Here is a 21,054-nt window from a genome sequence, read left to right as displayed (position 1 = left end):
ATCTCAGTATGTTGCTTTAACTTTATATTTCATATTTGATATCTTCTCGTATCATACTTTACAAAGTATTCCTCTTATAATCTAGAAGTTCTCACCAAGACTTTCCAAATATTCATCTAGGAATGTCTAGTTAACTCATCTGAATCTGGGTGTGTCCACATTAATGTCCCCTTTTCTACTTTATCTAAGTTGTTTTATGAATTAACAACCTAGCATGATGATAAATGGACAAATCATTTTAATGTATTGTTCACCATTCCTTACAGACAATTACACAAATTATTTTATTAAGATACTGTGGTGATGTTCCCTGCTATTTCTCTATTTTTTTCTGTTCTTGGTTCTATTTTATAAATAATTAATGTATTGTTTGCTTGTTTTTGAAAATCACATTTGCTCAACAGTACATACTCACTTCATGTGTCTATCACAGTTTGATAATTTTCACAATATGTTGAACTCATATTATATATGTTTGGTTATCCATGATCAGTGATCTTTCCTGTTACAACTATAATTATTCTGGAGTCATAGTATAGATGGCAAACTTAGAATAGTTAAATGTGATTTCATACTGTTTCCATTATCATACTAACTCTGTATAATTAAAAGAAGTTGTGTATGCCTCTTGGCTTAAATTTAAAGCTGGAAACAATTAAGCTCAGAAAGGAAGGGACTTTAATAAAAGCATAGTAGGCTGGAAGCAAGACCTCTTGTACCAATCACTTAGCCAACATCAGTTTAAAGGAAGGTTCTAGAAAGAAATTAAGCCCTGCTCCATTGAGCTCATGAATGCTAAGAAAACAAAACAGTTGTTCTGTTGATATGGAGTAGCCTCACCAGAAGACAAAACCTGGCAGCAACTTCCTTTAAGTCAGATCCAATTCAGAACAAGTCCCTACACTCGGTCCAGTTCTGGGAAAGTGAGCAATATAAGGAAGGCTCAGAAGATAATTTGAATCTAGAAGTCGTTGATTCAGGTGTTCTAAGAAGAGAGGCATTTGTATTCAAAAGTATAAACTGAAACAACAAATGATGATGTAAAAGATGTAGCAAATTCTCCAAAGAAAAAAACCAGCTGGAACAATTGAAGAAGCTTACTAAACTGAGAGCTGATTTCCAATATATGCCAACTGCCTTCAAATGCCATGATACCTATTGCTTTCATAGCTCAAGACTAATGTCAGTGCTTGGCTTCAGTGCTTCAAAGGTCTGACTGTTTTGTGTGTCAGGTGCTAATATAACTAGTAACTAAGCTAAAGCACATCTCCATTATCTTTGTGGAAATCTGCTGGAGGACCTTTAAATAGCGTGCTTCTTTCCACTTTGTCTTTGTTCTCCAAGTGCAACAAAAATTGGGTGACAGACAATTATTTGCAGCATATATTGTGGAATATTTAAGTCCCGTATTGAGAACTGCTATTCACACACAATAGGAAATGATTACAACATATTATTACTGTTATTATTATATTATGAGTAATATAAAAATATTAATCTGACTTAAGGAGTGGCTATAAACAAGATATCCTTACCGTGGTGTGGATACTTGGTATTTTGGATATTAGGATGGCTCATAGAGGTGGGTCCATCCACCTTGACCAAAGGTCAGAGAATCCAAGCCTATTTCTGTTCCTTCATTTTTTAAGACAGGAGGTTTTACCCAGGGAGTGGCTGCCTATGAGATACCTGGTCTAATGTGTTGTCACTGAATGTCCTACCTAAAACATCAGAATACTTAATTCAGGAAATAGTGGCTTGATGTCTCAAGTATTGAAGCAAGTATTTGTTCTGTTTTTCTTCTGTGTCATGTTAAAGTAATCTTTTGCCTTCTTCCCCCCTTTTTTGGATTGGGGTATATAAGCATATGGAAAATAAACACAGGCATTTTTAGGATTCAGGATTCACTTGGTTGCCCTCCTGGTAGGTACAATCCTATGTCTCTGTATTTCTTTCATATCTCTGTTCCTTTTGCCTAACATTTCTAAACCACACGCCCTGACTGATGTCACCCCAACTTGTGGCTATGACAATGGCTGTCATCCTATGAAATGTAAGTTTATAAATATGATGTCAACTTAGTTGACAAAGCAGTGGTTGAGTTTCAAAGATTGCCTTTGGCTCTGAAAGGAAGCCCACGGTCAGCAAATGCTACTAAGCAGGAGGTCCAGCTACTGCAAAACTTTTCCTAAGGGCAAACGTCAGTCTTTTCTAATTTGAAGATCTTTCTGAAGACACTTAGTCTTCAGCTGCCACCACCCTGATCAGTCAGCTGCGTACCCTAAGGTTCAGATGAACACCAGCTTGCTCTGTCTGTTTGTGTGACGAGGGCCTATATGGCTCTACAGCTCTGACTGGCCAGCTTCTCACTCCCAAGTTCCAAGATTCAGATTTGTAACACTATAATGAGTTAATAGGGTACTTTATTTTTTTTTACATTAAACAGATGTGCTGTTTGGGAGACATAATATTAATGGACATTTTCACAAATTATATAATACAGTAAATGTAAACTTTGTATGTACTTAGAAACAAAAAATATTTCTGTGTTTTGTGTTTTTCTGAGAGTTATTTCTGTGGTCTGCAACTGAACCAGGGATTTTTTAAATGATAACCTATAATTAATTTTGAATTAGAATCATTATTAATAAAATATAATGTTAAATAGAATATCAAGTAGTCTTCATAATGATAAATGAAATTGTGAAGTAATCTATTTTAAGGCCACAAATAAGATAAATATTAAAATATTTTTTGAAATAAAATTAAATATTATAACAAAAAATTTCAGAATATATTTTCAACCAACCATAGACAGTCAATACTTCTGGGTCTGTAGAGGACCCAGCATCACCTTAGTATAGTGTGGATAAATAGTAGATTGAATTATGAACTGATTAATCCAATTAGGTCATTAAGAAACCTGAAATAAGAATTCCAAGGCCTGGACAAGTTCATTCAGTCAACCTAGTAATTGAAGAACATTTATAATTCTGTAATCCAGTCGGTGCATGGCTTGACATTCAAATGTGATGAACCACGAATAAAGTTAATTTTACAACCACGTTGGCTGCCAGATATAGTCCCCTTTAGCGATGATGTTTTGAAATATCAAAGCCTATAGTGTTGCAGTTGATATTTTTAAAAAGTATATTACAGCAGATACTGCTAATTTGCTCTATTAAAAACGTATAATTGCTCACAAAGCAAAACTCAATTTGTCTGAAATCATTAGTCAACAGATTAGTTACTAGTTTTCCTGCTTTTGAATTAAATAATTATTTTCACCTGGAATAGATGGACTGTCATGAAAAAATTTCTCTTGAATATATAATTGATGTTATCCATAACTACTGTTTTCTGTTACACCCAGGTTTGGTAAAGATATAAGACCAGGTTACATGCCTGTCTCTGCTCAGATCTCACTTCCCAGCTTTTGTAGGAATCCAGATGACAGACATCCCATCCCCCATACATCACAACACCTACTTTTAAAAAGTTCCCAATCATCTTCATATCTGAATTCTTTCTGCTGCCACTATAGGAGCAGTTCTCTGCACAATGAACAGGAGGTCTTCCCAGTTTAACTTCCTTCCTTCTGGCTTGCTCTTCCCACCACCTCTTCCTCTGTTTCCCAGTGCTGTCTCACACAATCTGTGATGCTTTCTCAAGTGTCCACCTCCTCTTGCTCCTTCCTCTCTTCTTCCCTGATATATAGTTCCCTTTGCACAACACTTCTTGATCTTCGACAGAGTCAAATGACATTTCTCTCATACACAAAACAAGAGGTTTCTGACTTGTCTTCACGGTATTATTTATTTGCTTTATGTAGTTCCTCTCCAGGACTTCATCATTCAACTTTCTTTTTATAGTCAATGACTGTTATGTAGGCATTAGTAAAAATGGTGAGGGCTGCAGCATTTATAAATTGAAACTAGTCATAATTACTTGATTATTAAAAAGAGAATTTATGGAATCCAGTGATTTGTTAATATTTATTCCCTGGGCTGCGTTTCATGAATTGGAATAAGTGTCATAAAGTTAGAGTTAGTTAGAATTAGATAATCCCTTGTAAAACATACATGGAGTTTGACCTTGAATGGATTGTGGCAGAGGCTTGTACATTCTGATAAGTGGGTGGCTGAGCCAAGAATTTCCCAAGTTCAAGGACTGTCTGAGCTATAGGGTGAGGAAAAGGCTATCTATGTCTAGGCAACTTAGTGGGACTCTATCTCAAAATTTAAAAAGTAAGAAAGTAGGCAGGAATTCAAACCAGTCGTAGAATTCTTTCTCAGGTTATCTGAAGCCCTAGGTTAATTTCCAGTATGACAAAGACAATAATAAATACATAAATAATACATATCTAAATACTTTATCAAATAATGGTAATAAATACATGTTGGTAAAATTGTCAAATTTCACATTAGCACTAACACAAGGCATAACTTAATCAGCATGGTACTTAAGGTACTACAGGAAAATATTTGTGTGTTAACCATTCTATACCATTTTTTTCTTTTCTTTATCTGTTCAAGCATCTCACTCTGTTTTCCAAGCTAACATGGAAATCTTTACGTAGCCTCGACAAGTCTGAAACTTGTGGAAATACTTCTGCCTCAGTTTCCAAAGTGTGTACACTAGAGAAATGAGCTTGCTCAGCTTGCAGTGACATTTCTAAAGCTACCAATTCATGCTAATCACATTGTGGGTACCTATTTTAGTGGCCGTATCATTTTCCTGTTAAAGAAGAGGTATAATAGAAAATGTTCAATATGTATATGGAACAATTAGTGCTTCAAGCTCGTGTTTACAGAAAGTAGAAACTAATTCAGAAAAGAAAAACAAGATGCTAACAATCCAAGCAGCATAATTAACAACTAAGGCTTTAAGAATATTGACTCATTCATTCTCTTGTACAGTGGTATAACTTTTGTTGATCTTTTTGTTTTACTTCTAAACAAACAGGAAAACTTGAGACCAAAGGAATCAAACAGAACTTCTCTTACACAGACTGTTAAAGTGTCTACAGTTCATGAGCCAGGCTAGGTCAAGACTGACAGCATTTGTGTGCATTAGATCTTCTTGTAGTTCATTTTTTAAGTTTATGTTTGAATATTTGAATTAATAAGAACTTAAATACAAATTCTTTATTCCAGTTCTACTGAGAATTTTATCTACGTATAGAATATAATATGATCATGTCTACCACTCTCCCTCCAATTTCGTCCATATCACCTCAATACACGGCCTTCCTTTACTTTAGTTTTCCTCCCTATTAAAATATCTATACAGCTCCAAAGCACACTGACATGGCTGTAAATACATCTCTATGCAATTCAATTATAATACACTTCACAATGTGAACAAATAGAGGTCAATAACAATTTAATTTATATTTCAAATTTAATATTAGATTTGATTCTTTAATGTTACTGAAAATAGGCTTCTCTGTCATATTGAAATAATCAAGCATATTCCTGTCAATATTTTAAATGTGGCTTACTATCTAATGATTCAAGGTTTGCATTACATATGAATGTAATATTTAAATTTGGAGGCATAAAATGGAGCCTAAATGAATCTGAGCATGTGCTGCTAATAACTGTTATGTTTTATTTTATTGTAAGGTGTATGTAATGTAGTCTGATTGTAATAGTTACTAGCATACTTAAGTCAGTATCCATGTGACTAATTTGAGCACAGAAAGAAAGGAGAAAGATATTTTAAACTTGTCTTATTTAAAACATGAATAAACTTCACCTGAATTGCTAGTTTTCTCTTAGAAAACTTGCAGTCTCTCTATATGAAATATTTATGATAACTCAAGCAATTAGGAGTGTATGGATGGATACCAGCACCTATGATTTGAAGAGCAGTTCATTCAAACTTCTGAAAGCTTTTCTGTGATTTGCTGAAATAATAGAGATCTGTCTCAGACCAAGTGTGGACATAGAAAGATGTATAATAACAGCAGCCACTGGAAGAGACCTTAGATGCAGCTAATCCAACTTCTAACTATTCCAGAGAAAGAAATGAGATGACCAGAGTCATGGAGATTTACCAGAGAAGATGGAAGGAAAAAGGGGAAGATGGAAAAGAACAAACTTGCATAACATTAATCACATTTTGTTATAAATACTTTGTATGTTTACACTAACCCAGAACTCTAAGGGCCAGGCTCCGGTGTCTGTTTTAGCCAACGTTAGACATAGCACAGTGCTTTCCAGAAATTATTGTGCAAAAGTTTGAGTAGATGGTTTATAGACATTAATTTAGGGATGACATTCAGCCTCACAAATCCTTTCATTTTGTGAATGGGAATGATACCTATTTTTATACCATTATCAGACAAAAATGAAATAAAATGAGAAGCCCTTATAAATGGACTGTTCACAAAAATATGAAATAAACATAAATAAATGAAAGAATAAAGGAGAAGAAGGATGAGGTTAAAGCATATTTTTATGTTTCTCAAAATAACTAGTAGTATACAAAACTTAAGAACATATAATCTCATATATTATGTTAACAAAAAAGGAGAAATAATGTTAATCAAAACTCAGTAAGCAATATAGAACACCTAAGCCTTAGAAAATATTTGTCCCTAAAAAATCATTTGATCTTTTGATCTTTTCTAGACAGCTTTATCGTAGGAAACCATGGTAAGCATTGAAATACCTGATAAAATTCTAACTTCTGCTTCATTTCCTGTTCTTATGCTGGCTGGGTTCCGAGCTGAGCATCGGTAGACTCCAATGTCCCCTGCCTGGAGTCGGCTGATCTGCAATGCTCCAGAGGGCAAGACCACCACACGGGAGTCTCCTGGAACTGGAATGAGGTCTTGTTGATTTTTCTGCCAGTGTATTGTTGGCATGGGTTCCCCAATGACTTCACACTTGAGTAACACTGTATCTCCCACGAAGGCTGTGATAGATTCTGTCTGGGAAAGGAACCTCAGTGGTCCTAAAAGAAACACAAGAAAGAAAGGTTGAATCATTCAAATACAGGACAATTATCAGTATCTTGTGTTCTTCATGTGACATTGTATCTTAGCATCTATACTCTTAAATTATGCTGAATCTTCTAACTTTATCACACATTATAACAGCAGGCTTGGAAAGTAAGTTATTTGGCTAAGATATGATGACAATATTGTCGCTTACCTCTAGAAGCTTCTACTTTAATTAAGACTCTTAGCTAACGCTACCACCACCACCACCAACAACAAAAATCTCATAAAATAAACAGAGCATATAAGATTAATTTAATCTTAAAAATGAGGAAAATGTGCTTTGAAAGTTAAAATTCCACATAAAAAGTACCGGTGGCATTATGTATCAGTGCTGCAAATGATACCTGGCTTTTTTTAATCCCCATTCACTATATCCTCCCAGTTACCTAAAATTGGACTAATGTACAAGAAGTTACAAAGATTTAAGAACTGATATGTAGTATACTTTGAGACAGATTCAATAAAGAAGAGTGATATTCACTTCCAGTTATACAAACAGACAGCAACCAATGGTAGGTTGGCAGTTTAATGTGATTGCTCACCAGCAGTTGTCTGGTGTATTCGCAGCATGGAAAAGAAAATCCTTCGGTTGGAGTGAGAACAGCTTGTGTTTCTAGCTTTTATGGGCCACTTATACAAATTGCATTTTGTGCTTCATTTCTTCATGTGTGCAATGAGACAATAGCTAATCGGCATGACTGCTTTCATGTTCCGCTGAAATGGCATGTAAAATGGCTTGTAGAGATAGTGGTACTGGAAGGGAAGAGAAGCTGACAACCTTGGAGAAAAGCATGGTGAGTCTCTAGCCTGATGTTCCATTATAGAGAAGCAGTAGACACTCTGACCTTGTCTTCATGAAGCCTTTCATAGGCAAGAGTATATCATCATCCTAACCTTTTGTCCTTGACAATCTGCTATTACTTAGTGAGTCCAAACAAGTCTGTATGAATCATATCATTATGACCCACAGAACGTATATTTTCTAGAGCTAAATGAAGCAAATAATTTTAGTATTTGGATTTTTGTTTTAGTCATCACAGATACATTCTTATGTTTTGATTTGCCTTTGATAATGCTGTTCATTTTAGATACATGTTATAATAAAATTTCATTAATTCATCTTCCTTAGCTTCCTATGATTTTATTAATTATTTTAAAGTATTTCAATGTTTAAAATTTATTTTAATTAAAGCAGAATTCCCCATATCTGGGATTAAATCATGTCAAAAAAGTTTCTATATTTTTCCATCAATATTTCATCAATGACAAATTCTATTGTGGTCCATTTTCCTACTGCTACTTTGAACCTCCATTTTTTAATTCCTCCAAACCTAATTTTCTTTCCTAAACTGACAAAAAGTAATGCTAGAACAAAAGATCAGAGGTAAATGGACTGGGTAAACACAATTTAGCATGAGAGGCAGTAAGAAATATTATAGTGAAGTTTCAGGCCTAGGTCAAGGAAAAACTTCATGACTACTTCAAATATTAGGGTTTAGAATCACAAGATAATGGAATCAATGCCATATAAAATTATTTCAGCATATCGTATAGAATAGGAACAGGTTGATAGGTACTATTATCATTATATCTCTCCCTAAACTACATGAAGTCATAGAGATGTAATAGTAAGGGGATGCACTATTCTTTAAAATGAGTGATTAATACAAGATAATGTATGCAATTCATATTACTTGAGCTGTAAAACTACCTCTTTCCTAAAGCTAAGACTCTGGAATTTCAATCTATGGAACCACCTAGATCAACACTACAGAGGTATTTCCAAACGGTATCAGTCCCTCGGAAAAGTTTACTTTTCCAAACAAAAGAACCCACGTATAACTGAGAGCTACTGTGAGTGGTTGGGAAAACAAAAGGAGCCCATTCACTTGCTCTCTGGCTCTTGGATCAAATTCCTTTCTAGGCACCTAGTACAGTTCAGAATGCTTTTGAAAGAAAAAGATACAGCATATTAATCTGCTACTAATTAACTTCAGTGTGGATTAAAAGGATGCAATCAAAGGGTAATTGCTATAGTATAAAGAAACAACCATGAGTAGGAGTGTATTTTAAGGTTTATGTCAGGAAACAAAATTCTGAGTTATTTAACAGCATTCCTTCTTGTCGTCATTGTTAGTTTTTCTTACGATTAAGGAAAAATAGTTATAAATAGCTATATAATATTTATATTAAATTTATAAAATAACAATATAGTTTATTAATGTATGTTAGAATAAAATATATTAGGTAAGTTAGAGAAACATTTGGATACTTTTATGCATGCAGATACATGATTCTATATTAGTTAGAGACATTGTACAAATTCAAAATCATTGTGTTCCAACTGATTATCAGTCATCTTAAAAATTTAGCTAGCAAGTTAGTGCTAGAGCATAGAATACAGACACGTAATTCAAATTGATATTCAACAATTGTTTTCCTACATCATCCTCATCTGGCTGCCATAGTAACATAATGAGACAATGGGATTGGCTCCTAGTCTACAAGCTATTGTGCCGAGGTGTCCTCTGAACTCACAGTCAGGAAGCTGACAGAATTTTAAGAGGCTAGGAAGGAAACTGACAAGCTTCAGAGAACTCAGAGATTGAGTCAGTCACCCATGTTCGTGTGCGTATCTTTAACTGAGTGGCTTCACTTGTGTGGTCTGTTGTTGGTGCTGTATTTGGTGTGAATTGTCATTTATCACATCTCCCAGACAAAATCGTGCAACACATATTATTTGTATACACCACCATGATGGCTTTAGATCTTAAGAAAGAGAAACAAGAGAGCATATTCTGGGCTCAATTCCTAGTGCTGGGGGTTAAGGAATGGAAATATATTCAATTTTAAAGTTAACATTGTAGCAGGAAATTTTCAAATAATTGTGAGGATGGAAAATTATAAAATGACTTTTTATCCATTATTTTTGTCTCTACATAGACAACTACAGAGCAAACAAGTAAGTCTATAGATTCTTGTGTGGCTTGAATTACTGCTTTCACTATGGAACTGAACTTCTGCATGACATCTCCTTGTAAAAGAAGATATTATGTGATATCAATTTTAGTTATTAAAATCACCAAAACTCATAACAATAAAATACTATATTTTTTCATAAATTATTAAATACAATAATATGAAATAAATATTTTGTGCATCAGGTGGCTATGGGGGTCTCTTGTTACCATAGTTTCCTTTCTCTATTCTTCACTCTCTCATGTCCTTTCGAGACATCGAAGAGTTCAAGCTACTGCTGGTGACAGTATTAATCTTACTGTCCAAATGCTGTAAAAGAGTTTTGACTATCTTTTAAAATTGCATACCCAGGACTCTAGCATAACCCCACAACATTTTTCACAACTATTGCAAAACAATTCTTAATTCTGGTGAACTGGTCTGAAGCTCTGAACCTAGTCTTCTCTTGATGTTATTTCTTTAGTACTTTCTCTATAAAGGGATATGCCTCCCCTCCCCCAATATCGTCCTGTCATAATTGTAGGCATTCTAATAGCAACAAGTATAAAAATCCCTACACTTTGGCTAGTCTAACTGAGAATCATCTTTCTTGCTTAAATTTTCTATATCACTCATAATTTACAGACACCATGACAGAGTCAGTGCATAAATCAAACCTAAAAAGTTCTTCATGTTCCTGTTATGTTATCTGTATTTTCTTTCCATGGGGTATATCAAATATTTACTGACAATAAAAAACAAACATTAATATTTGTATAGATCCTATATACGTTTAAATGCTTTAAAAATGCCCAAATTTTAAAATTGATACTAGTTTTACATTTATCACTTTCCAATGCATACTGGGAGCTTGAGATGGGAGATAACACACCAATGATCCAGATTATCTGGGGTTACATTCCTGCCTCATCTCTTCATTATATTTTGTGTATCAAGTAGCTATGGTGTTCATAAAAAGTAGGTCCCTGGTCAGTAAGAGTCTGTTCAAACTCAAGAGATCACATGTAGTCTATAGTCAGGCTTAGATGTGTCTAGCACTACCTTGTGTTAACACAGACCAAACCTTTAGTGAGAAGCTGTAAAAAGGAAAGCATAGTTCATTTTACCTGTAGGTAAATACATGCCCCATATATCAAAGCTTTATTTTATCCCCTTTTCCTTGAAATAATAAATACAGATAAGCCTAATTCTTATTTTAAAAGTGACTTATATAGACTAAGAAGTGTTTTGGAACATAGCATTTACATATTATTTGAATTGAGAAGTCAGCTAGACATGATTTAAAGTATGTGAGAGGATGTGCTCTTGCAAAACTGGAATCTTATGTAAGGATTAAAACATGTGCAGGTTTTCTTTTCTACAGAGACCAGGAACCAACTCCCCCATTCACTGAGGAACAACTCCATATTCTGCACTCCATTAAATTCTATAAACTTACTACAGTCTGGAGTGCTATACTATTCAAAATAGCACACAGACCTATTTGGAGTGCCTCAGGAGGGCTTCTATCTTTATCCCTGAGAAAAGGTTGTTTCCTAAAAGGAAGCGTTGTCAAGATGCCTACCTTCACACCCAGCCTGGTCCAGGATGGTGTACCAGGTTTATGTCTTGGAACATCTGGAATTGCGGAAGCATCCCACACTAGTCTACCCACAGCTTTAGACATGTCCAGCCCTACCATGTGTTAACACAGACCAAACCTTATTAGTAAGAAGCTGTAAAGAGTAAAGCATCAATTGTTTTACCAATAGGAAAGCCAAGACATGTACCACATACCAAAGCTTTATTTTATCCCCTTTTCCTTGAAATAATAAACACAGATATGCCTAATTCTTATTTTATAAGTGACTTATATAAACTAAGAAGTGTTTGGGCTTCAGCATCAGAAATGTTATTGATAATACCAATCCTTATTGCAGCCGCAAAGTAAATAGGACTGAGAACAAGAAATATAAGCCCATTTTGTAGTTGGCACAGAGGAATGAGTTCGTCATTTATTCTGATTACTATAAAACATACTTCTGTTTTTAACTTATAGTAGTTTGCCACCAGAAAGATTCATAAAGAGCCTCTTTGCATGTGTGCTTTGATAAATGTTGCTCAAGGTCTGTTATACATCTATAAAGTAGACTCCTTTCTCAAGCATTTACCAGTTGTACAAGAAAGGGCTTATTCTTTTTAGCTCTCATTAACATAACGTTTGCATATGTGGAGGTGGTAATGTCAAGGCAGGTGATGAATCCTCTGTCCAGGGAGAACCAGTTGCTCCTCTGGTCCCCTTTGCATCATATACATCCACTGCCACTATTTAACTGTGCAGTTCGCCTTCTTTTCCAGGCTAATATGCGAATTCTACAGCCGAGGACTCAGCCCTACTTGTAGTCAGCCCTTGTGTCTTACAGACGGCAAAATGTATAATGATTCTTCACCAAATAAACAGTTGTTGAATGTAAACTATGTGTTATGATTAATTTAATCATCAGGAAGCATCACAGGCCCTAAACATTAGGAAATGATTGAAGCAAAGTTCTGAAAAAGAACCGCTCTGCACACTGAACCTTCTGCTAAGGCTGTTTAACTGGCTAGACTTTCAATGACAGTGCAGAGGTAGGAACATTGCTGACCCAGGGTCTGACTACAATCTATCTTTAATCCCCTTAGTAGCCACTCCTTGAAGACCTGTGTGTCTGACCCAATGCTCTGTGACTCATAGGTAAAATGCTTTATCTATGAAAACTCTAGTTTCCATCAGCTAAAAGGCTAAGACAGTCATCGGAGAGCAGCTAAGCTGAGTGGTCCCTGCTTTGCTGTGGCTAATGAGTCCAACAATGTGTTTAAAAAATACTTTTACTTAGGATTTCGTTGGTGCTTTGTATCCTAAAATTGTCAGTAAACTGCTCCCGTGTTGGAAGACAGGATTTGAGTTAAGTTGAACAGGTATTCCTGGGCCATGGTCACTCATTTGCTTCAAAATAAACTTCCTAATCCCTCTTAGGTGAGAGCTGTGGGTTTGCAACCATAAAGAACAACAACAAAGTCTACCTATGGGTGGGGAAAGGGTTTACTGGGAGAACAGTGGTTTCTTCAGGCAAAGGATGAAAGAGCAGAAGCTAGCATACAAGCCCGAGCCCACCTGGAAATGCAGCCTTTCACATGGATTGCATGTGTGGAAATTAGGAGACAACAAGGCCTGACATGATCAAAAAATCTTCTTAGTCTTATAAACTTATTTGAGGACCAGTGTGTATTTTAAGTGATATTTACCCATCATCTTACAAATCACTGTCTCTAGGAAAAGTTACCAGATCCTTCCAGGCTAACCTCATCCCTTTCAAGTCAGCTTGTGTAAGCAATATGTCAATCAGTCTCCTTCAAGACACTATGTACTTCTTCACTGGCTAGATGCAACCAACAAGTTTGTTCCCAGGGCAGTGGAAATGTTAATAGCCAAAGCACCAAACATTTTTCTTTTCAGCTTTTTTTTTTGTGATGCTAAAAGGGGAGGGGGATAAAAAAATCACCATGGCAATGAATGGAAAATTGCTAAACCTGTAGGGAGGTGTTAGGCTCTCAGAATTAAAATAAGGGGAACAAATCCCCAGCATTTCATCCATACAGGATGCACCACAGAGACTCCAAGAAATTGTCCATCAGAACCAGTCAGACAGTCAGAAGGTTACACCAGTTTAGATAGATACATTACTACATTCAGATCTAAACTATGTTGGATTTCAGAATGTAAACGTGAAAGCAAAGCCTTTAGCACTCCAGATTTAAGTATGCAAGTCTCCCTGCTGCCTGGGAGGTCTCTCTTCCACCCACATACACCCAGTCAGGCCTACTCCTTTCTTTAAATTCTAATCTGGAAAAGGCATATTCTTCTGATTTGCCCTCTAGCCTCCTTGGCGCACTATCAAAATCCGCATCTCCTCCTATAGAACTCTAATTATTAAGTAATTAAAGTTCATTTCATAAAGAGACTTATCAACTGGGAGACAGACCTCATGGTTGGAAATAAGCTTTGCTTTTAAATATTCAACAATGTGGTAATACTCTGCAATTGCCAGAGGAGAGTGGCTGTAAACACTCTGCTCTAAATTACAGACTGAAGGTTACGTTCCCTCTGAGTAGGACGTGTTTGTCCCTGCTTAATTGACAAATTCACTGAATGGCAGAGAAAAGAGGCACACCGACGAGACATTCTCTAAATGGAGTCATTTACCAAAGGCAGTGAAGAGCAATAAAGCATCTTCATGAAAATTTTTAGACTGTTTTCCACACCTTCAATTCCCTTGTTCCTTTATTGTGGGTTGGTGTGGGTTGTTCTCTAGTCCATCCTGGTGTCTTTCCATCTCTCTCTCTCTCTCTCTCTCTCTCTCTCTCTCTCTCTCTCTCTCTCTCTCTCTCTCTCCTCTCTCTCTCTCTCTCTCTCTCTCTCTCTCTCTCTCTCTCTCTCTCTCTCTCTCTCCTCTCTCTCTCTCTCTCTCTCTCTCTCTCTCTCTCTCTCTCTCTCTCTCTCTCTCTCCCATTTCCTCTCCCTTACCCTCTCACTCTTCCTACCTCCCTCCCTTCCATTTGTAGGGGTAAAATGAGGAGTCCTGGGTAGTTGGAATAAGAGCAAATGCTGGAATGCGGATTTACAACGTAGATCCAGGAAACCTGCTTGTTCCAGGCACAGGCTTCCATATGTTATTCTGTTGCATTAGTGGACCCACGTAGAGATGCGATAGAGGAAAAGAGTAGAGACAAAATATGCCCTCACTGCCAGTTTATGTGCCAGCTCTACAGTCTTCTTCTCATGAAGGAGCTCTTTCCCAAAGTCAAAAACAGTCAATGCAAAACACCAAATCTTTCTTGGAAATCACCTCTTGGGTTTGTTGCATATAACTGTTAGGAATTTTTCCTAACGCGAGCTCTCTGCCAAAGCTTGAATTCCAATCAAGCCAAATCATCATAACAAGCCAAATTAAAAGATATCCAGGATTCTCCTTTGGGAGCTATCTTAAATACCACCCTGGGGGAGGGGGGGGTCAGGACCTGGCATGCTGGGATTTGGAGTCCAGACCAATACAACTCTCAGGCCTGGTGGCTGGGGGCTACACTCCCAACTTAACAGTAACATGCTCTGAGGAGTTGACACAGTGTCATCTTTTGAAACAATTGATGAGATCCACGACTTTGAAGCAGGTGGTGATTGGGAAAGTACTGTATGCCAATGTCCAAAATGCAGTATGGAGGTTGTTACTTCAAAGTTCACATTGCAGTCCTACTATATTCTCTTAGCTGACCTTTAGATGCAGAGTGTGAACTCTAGACTCTTCAGTCTGTGATGCTCTGAACCATAGCACCCTAGTAACAATGCTGTGGACAGAGCAGTCTTTCTAGTAAGATAGGTTTATTAAGCTACTACACCAGAGAAGTCAGGGGCTCCAGACCCACCAACTCTGCCCCTGAGGGAGTTACCAGGCATGAGCTACCCCTGTATGCTAAATGGCCTCCTCTTCCAGATTTCATTACCTGCCATCACACAAGCCTGAGTTGTGAATGGCCCTCCCAAGACTTCATTAACTTCATCACAGAGCAGTTCTGGGGAGGCTCAGCTGGTAGCATTTTAATAACTCTCCTTTTATCCATCTGAGGTACTATATAATATCTATTTCCAGCATAAGATCAAATAAGGAAGAGTTTTTCCACTTCACCTCCAACTTATGCAGTATTGTCTTCCAAGATATAGATCTTTCATAAAATATAATGAAATTGTATAGAACATCAATGCCATTATTCTACGTTCAAGTTAACCTAGATTGTTTCTCAGGTGAAGCTAAGTAACAATCATGCAGAGAGGTAGGCAACTTTTAGATTAGCTGTGCAGACACTACCTTTGATTGTTGAAATTGGTCATTCTTTTCCAAATATGCATAAAGACAAACAGAAATTCAAAATTGCCATATATATCAATTACATATTTCACTGTTTAATATGAAAAAAGTTATATGCATGTTATTTAAAAGGAGAACTAGTGCAGAAAATATTTATGAATCAAAAATATAAACACATTTATGTATTAAATTAGTCTACCAATATTATAAACCATTTTATAATGAAAGCTAGGCCAATGAATGTGTAAATTGATGTCACTTTGAAAATTAATTTCACAGTATAACAATTTAACAAAAAAAAGCTACTTCTAGGTGTCTACCCATAAGAATATAAAGAAAAAAATTTAAAAGTATTTTGTTCAATGTGAAAATTAGAGAATGGGTGAACTATACTGTTGCTAACTGGTTAAACAAATTACAGCATATCCACTGGACAGAGTGTCAGAAAACACTGGAAATTAAGGCAATTATCTTTCTTTTGGTTATTACACAAAGAGAATCTTAAACTCTATAATCTAACTGGCCTCAATTTATGATTCTCCTGATTCCGTTTCCCAACTGGTAGGATTATAGGAATATCCTCAAACCAGGCAAACATTTCTTTAATCAAAGAAATATACTTAGACAATTCCTAAAACAAGCTTGTTTTTAAAAAGAGAGCGTGAGAAAGAGAGGAAACAGCAAATGATTTCAGTGTTCCATTAATCACGTTATCCAGGGCAATCTTTAAGCAAGCCTTCATGAGTACACCCATGTCCTAAGAAGATGTTTCCCTCAGCAGGCTTTGACAGTAATTTTATTTTTATTCTCAGCTTTATGTTACAATTCTTATTACAAAATCTAAGATTGGATTATAATTAAGAGTAATGATATTTTAAATAAAACCCGAAGCTAAAACTTTTGATCAAGGTTACATTCTATTGTATAGATCTAGCACATGGAGATTGACTATGACTTTGGCCAATACCTATGGAAACATCTTGAAAGTTTGTTTATATAATGGAAGACACTATAAGATCATCAAAGTAAGAGAAAATCAAGCTCTTAAGATTTGTATTAATGGGGATGTTCTATCGGGAACCCACTAAGGCCAGCTGGCCTGGATCTGAAAAAGCATGGGATAAAACCGGACTTGATGAACATAGCAGACAATGAGGAATACTGAGTACTCAAGAACTCAAAGGGTTTTTGATCCTACTGCATGTACTGGCTTTGGGGGAGCCTAGGCAGTTTGGATGCTCACCTTACTAGCCCTGGATGGAGGTGGGTGGTCCTTGGACTTCCCACAGGTCAGGGAACCCTGATTGCTCTTCCAGCTGATGAGGGAAGGGGACTTGATCGGGGGAGGGGGAGGGAAATGGGAGGCGGTGGCGGAGAGGAGGCAAAAATCTTTAATAAATAAATAAATTTAAAAAAATAATAAAAAAACAAATATTGGTGTTAAAAACAAAACAAACAAAAAAAGATTTGTATTGCACTTCAATCCACCTCTAGTTACTGTCAATATCTTGCTTCTACTTTACATGGGTTAACTTGCCCAAGACCCCAAAGCAATTCCAATTATAGTATGGGCATTTCCAGAACACTTGCTTTATTCGTTCAATTGTCAGTTCATTTAATCATTCATTCAGTGTAATAGCTAAGTTTCTAAGTCACATTGAGTCATGACATTTGACCAGTGTGTGTTAGGTGTGCTAATCAGGACGTTTCGGCATGAAGATGATATTTTAATATACGGATAGAATAAGGGAGTGTGTCTTCCACTTAGAGCACATCAGAGCCCTGCGTATGGTGGCAGGGAGAGGCAAAGAGCATCTTTTTCTGTGCCTGGATACATGGAGCCTGGTCTTTTCCCTGACTTTGATGTTAGAATTGAAATCAGAAGTGACACCATTTGTCCTCCTGATCCTTTAAATTTTAGATTAAAACATAAATAAAATCATCATGTTTCCTGGGTCTTGAGCATGTTCAACTGTAAATCTTGGGAGTTCTTAACCTTCATAGCTATATGTGGTAATTTTTACATTAAATCCTTTCCTTAAATCAGCATTCAAACAGAATAATATAGATTTGACATTTCCTGCATGCCTTTAATCCCAGCACTCGGGAGGCAGAGGCAGGTGGATCTCTGTGAGTTCGAGACCAGCCTGGTCTACAAGAGCTAGTTCCAGGACAGGCTCCAAAACCACAGAGAAACCCTGTCTCGAAAAACCACAAAAAAATAAAATAAAATAAAAGATTTGACATTTCCTAAATAAGAAAATTTCATATCAAAATTAAAAAATAATGTTTGAACAATGACATACAATCAATATGTAAATAAATGACAGTGTTTAATGAATAAAATTATTAAAAATGTTATGTGGGTATACTTCATAACTAAGTGTATGAAGTATATTTTATAAGAATCATGACTGAATTCTGTGTTCAGACTTAGGCCACATTGCTAAGACATTATACATATGTAAATATATCAATGTTTGAAATAATTCACATATTTGGATTTTTGTGGTTCTAAGAGTCACGTTTCTTCTTTTATGTGCCAAATGCACACTGAACAAGCGTTCTGGGGTTCAAAGGGCAATTTATTTTTGTACCTATGCTCATCTTTGTCCATCTCAACAAATGATGCTTCTTTATTTCATCACATATGTTCTTTACTGATAATAAAAGAAAATATATGAAATAATACAGAATGATCCTCAGAGATGCTTTTTTGATGCTTTTTGATAAGGTAATAATTAGGAACAAATTTTCAAATTTGTAAAATATGAACAGGATCTTGAATAATGAAGAGGAGTATGCAAATTACCCAACATCTAAGAGGATATTCTAAACAGAAAAACAGCTTTGCAAAAACCACGAATCTAAGAAGCACATAGAGTTTAGAACATGTAAATAATTTAATAAAATATGAAGAAGCAGATAGAGATTTTTAAATATGCTTTGGTTGTGTATGTGTGTTTTCTTTTTGTTGTGTTTCTACTATGTTACAGAGCTCAGCATTGTTCTTGATTTTCACCAAGTTTGTATTGTTTTTTTTTTCTTATGGTAGTATTCTATGAAGGTAGAGGATATGAGCCCTGTGTTTCCATACTATTTTTTAGGTGCACAGACACACAGAATAAATATTGAATGATTCTTATATAAATTAACAAACAACTTGTGACTTACTCTCCATCACACACGGCACACTAATAGGATACTATATGACAAGTGTTATCATTTAGTAGTTACACTCCCATGAAGTCACTGTTCAAGAATGAGTCATCCTCCAGAACTGTGCATTTGAGGATGAGAGGAGAGAACTCATTTGTGACTTGTTTTCAGAGCGAAACAATCACAAATCCCAGCAATAACAAAGCCTCTAAGATGGAAATCTTAGCAAGAAACTTAGTTATTAGTTCCCAAGGTTATTTGAACAAGAATCTACACTGTGAATATTGTTCTAAATTTTAATTGAGTTTCTACCATCCAACCAACAACATCATAATTTTCTAACTGGACTAAAGAGCCACTCAACAGGAGGGAAATAATGTCTGTGCTATAAACCTAGTCAACTATCATACCTGAAGGTCATGAACTCCCTACTACGATTTTCCTAAACCAAGAGAATTTTAATTGCTTTTAAATATTTATTCTAATGCCTACAGATGAGTATGGCTCTCACCTCTCACCTAAGTAGTCTCTTTTGGAAGTAGATGGAGATTGTTACAGAAAATAAGGACTAGCTAAACTATAAACCGTGAGTTTGCCAACCTTACCTGATATATCCACAATACAACTCTATACCTAAACTTCAGGGTACATCATGGAAAGATGGGATAGAAAGATTGTAAGAGTCAGAAGACCAGGCTATCTACCAAGAGCTGGCTTCCATATTATGACATAGAAGCTGCATTCATGAAATCTCAACAACCTAGTGCCCTAAATGAGACCTGTGTAAACATAATACCTGTTTATAAGTCATCATGGATGGGGAGAATCTCATGAGGATCCACCACTAGATCACCACTAGATGTAAGATTACAGGAAAGTAATGGTTGCTGACAGAAAAAAAAAAAGTCTTCTCTAGGGACAAACCCTTGACAAGTTTTCCAATCCTAAATGGTCATCTTAAGCACATATACAGAAGATCAACACTGAGTAAACACAGATATATATATATACAGAGACACACACACACAGAGAGAGAGAGAGAGAGAGAGAGAGAGAGAGAAAAGAGAGATAAATAATTTGAGATAAAGTAGGAAATAAAATATCAGAGTAATTAAAAAGATAAAATTGAGCACATGATCAAAAGGTGATGGAGAATATGATAGTAACCATAAATAGAAGGTCAGATAACATAAGGTACAGTGCTTTAAAAACTACGTCTCCATTGATAGTTTTTGGTAATATTTTCCTCCAGTTTGATTTAATAGGACCAGTTGCCTTTTAATATTTTTCCAGTCAAACAAATAACTGAGTCCTGTTCAGAATTTGTAGACAGAGTCAAATAAAATAACAAATTAAATAGTACAGGTTTTCAATGTAAGTAGGTAGCAGCGAGAGCAGTATCAGTCCAAAATATTTGTTTTAGAATATAATTTGTAGGTCAAGAATCTGAGTTTACTTCCCGGTTTTAAAAGGCTCCCAACCCCTGAGCTCTCCTCAGACTAAGGACTTAAAATCATATCAATACGCACCCTGGAAATTTCCACCCTGGATATCTCTGCCCTCAAGAAGCCCTGTATAAAGCCTGCCTTCCACTTTGTCCTTTGCTGCTTCTTGCTTGAGCAGAGGAAGCCACTCTCTTGTGCCTTTCCCAATAAATCTCTTACGTGAGGTTTGTTTTTTATGTGGTTTTTTTTTAATTTTTTATTTTCAAGACAGGGTTTCTCTGTGGTTTTGGAGCCTGTCCTGGAACTAGCTCCGTAGACCAGGCTGGCCTTGAACTCACAGAGATCCGCCTGCCTCTGCCTCCAGAGTGCTGGGATTAAAGGCGTGCACCACCACCGCCTGGCCTCTACGTGAGGTTTGTTATACAGTGTGACTTTCGGGTACTCCTTCACTCTTGACTTCCAGGATACTTTCCCCCTCATAACTAAAACACTTGTATTGGGGATACCTTTCCCCTCAGATCTGGGACAGTTATGTAATTCATTATATTTAGCTTAATAATACCTGAGATTCATACCACAA

The 21,054-nt window shown here is 36.1% G+C and overlaps 1 protein-coding gene across 1 annotated transcript in view; it reads right to left on the bottom strand.

Annotated features, from left to right (window-relative positions):
• Nucleotides 1-21,054, bottom strand: part of Dcc (DCC netrin 1 receptor) — a 1,030,120-nt gene that overhangs the window by 523,457 nt on the left and 485,609 nt on the right. The window contains exon 3 of the mRNA XM_075968336.1: nt 6,679-6,963. Coding sequence (XP_075824451.1) covers nt 6,679-6,963 — 285 coding nt within the window. The remainder of the gene's footprint in view (nt 1-6,678; nt 6,964-21,054) is intronic.

Source organism: Microtus pennsylvanicus, chromosome 4 (assembly GCF_037038515.1).
Source record: "Microtus pennsylvanicus isolate mMicPen1 chromosome 4, mMicPen1.hap1, whole genome shotgun sequence".
NCBI lineage: Eukaryota > Metazoa > Chordata > Mammalia > Rodentia > Cricetidae > Microtus > Microtus pennsylvanicus.
The sequence above is the reverse complement of the archived record's forward strand: the minus strand, read 5'-3'. Positions and strand labels throughout refer to the sequence as shown.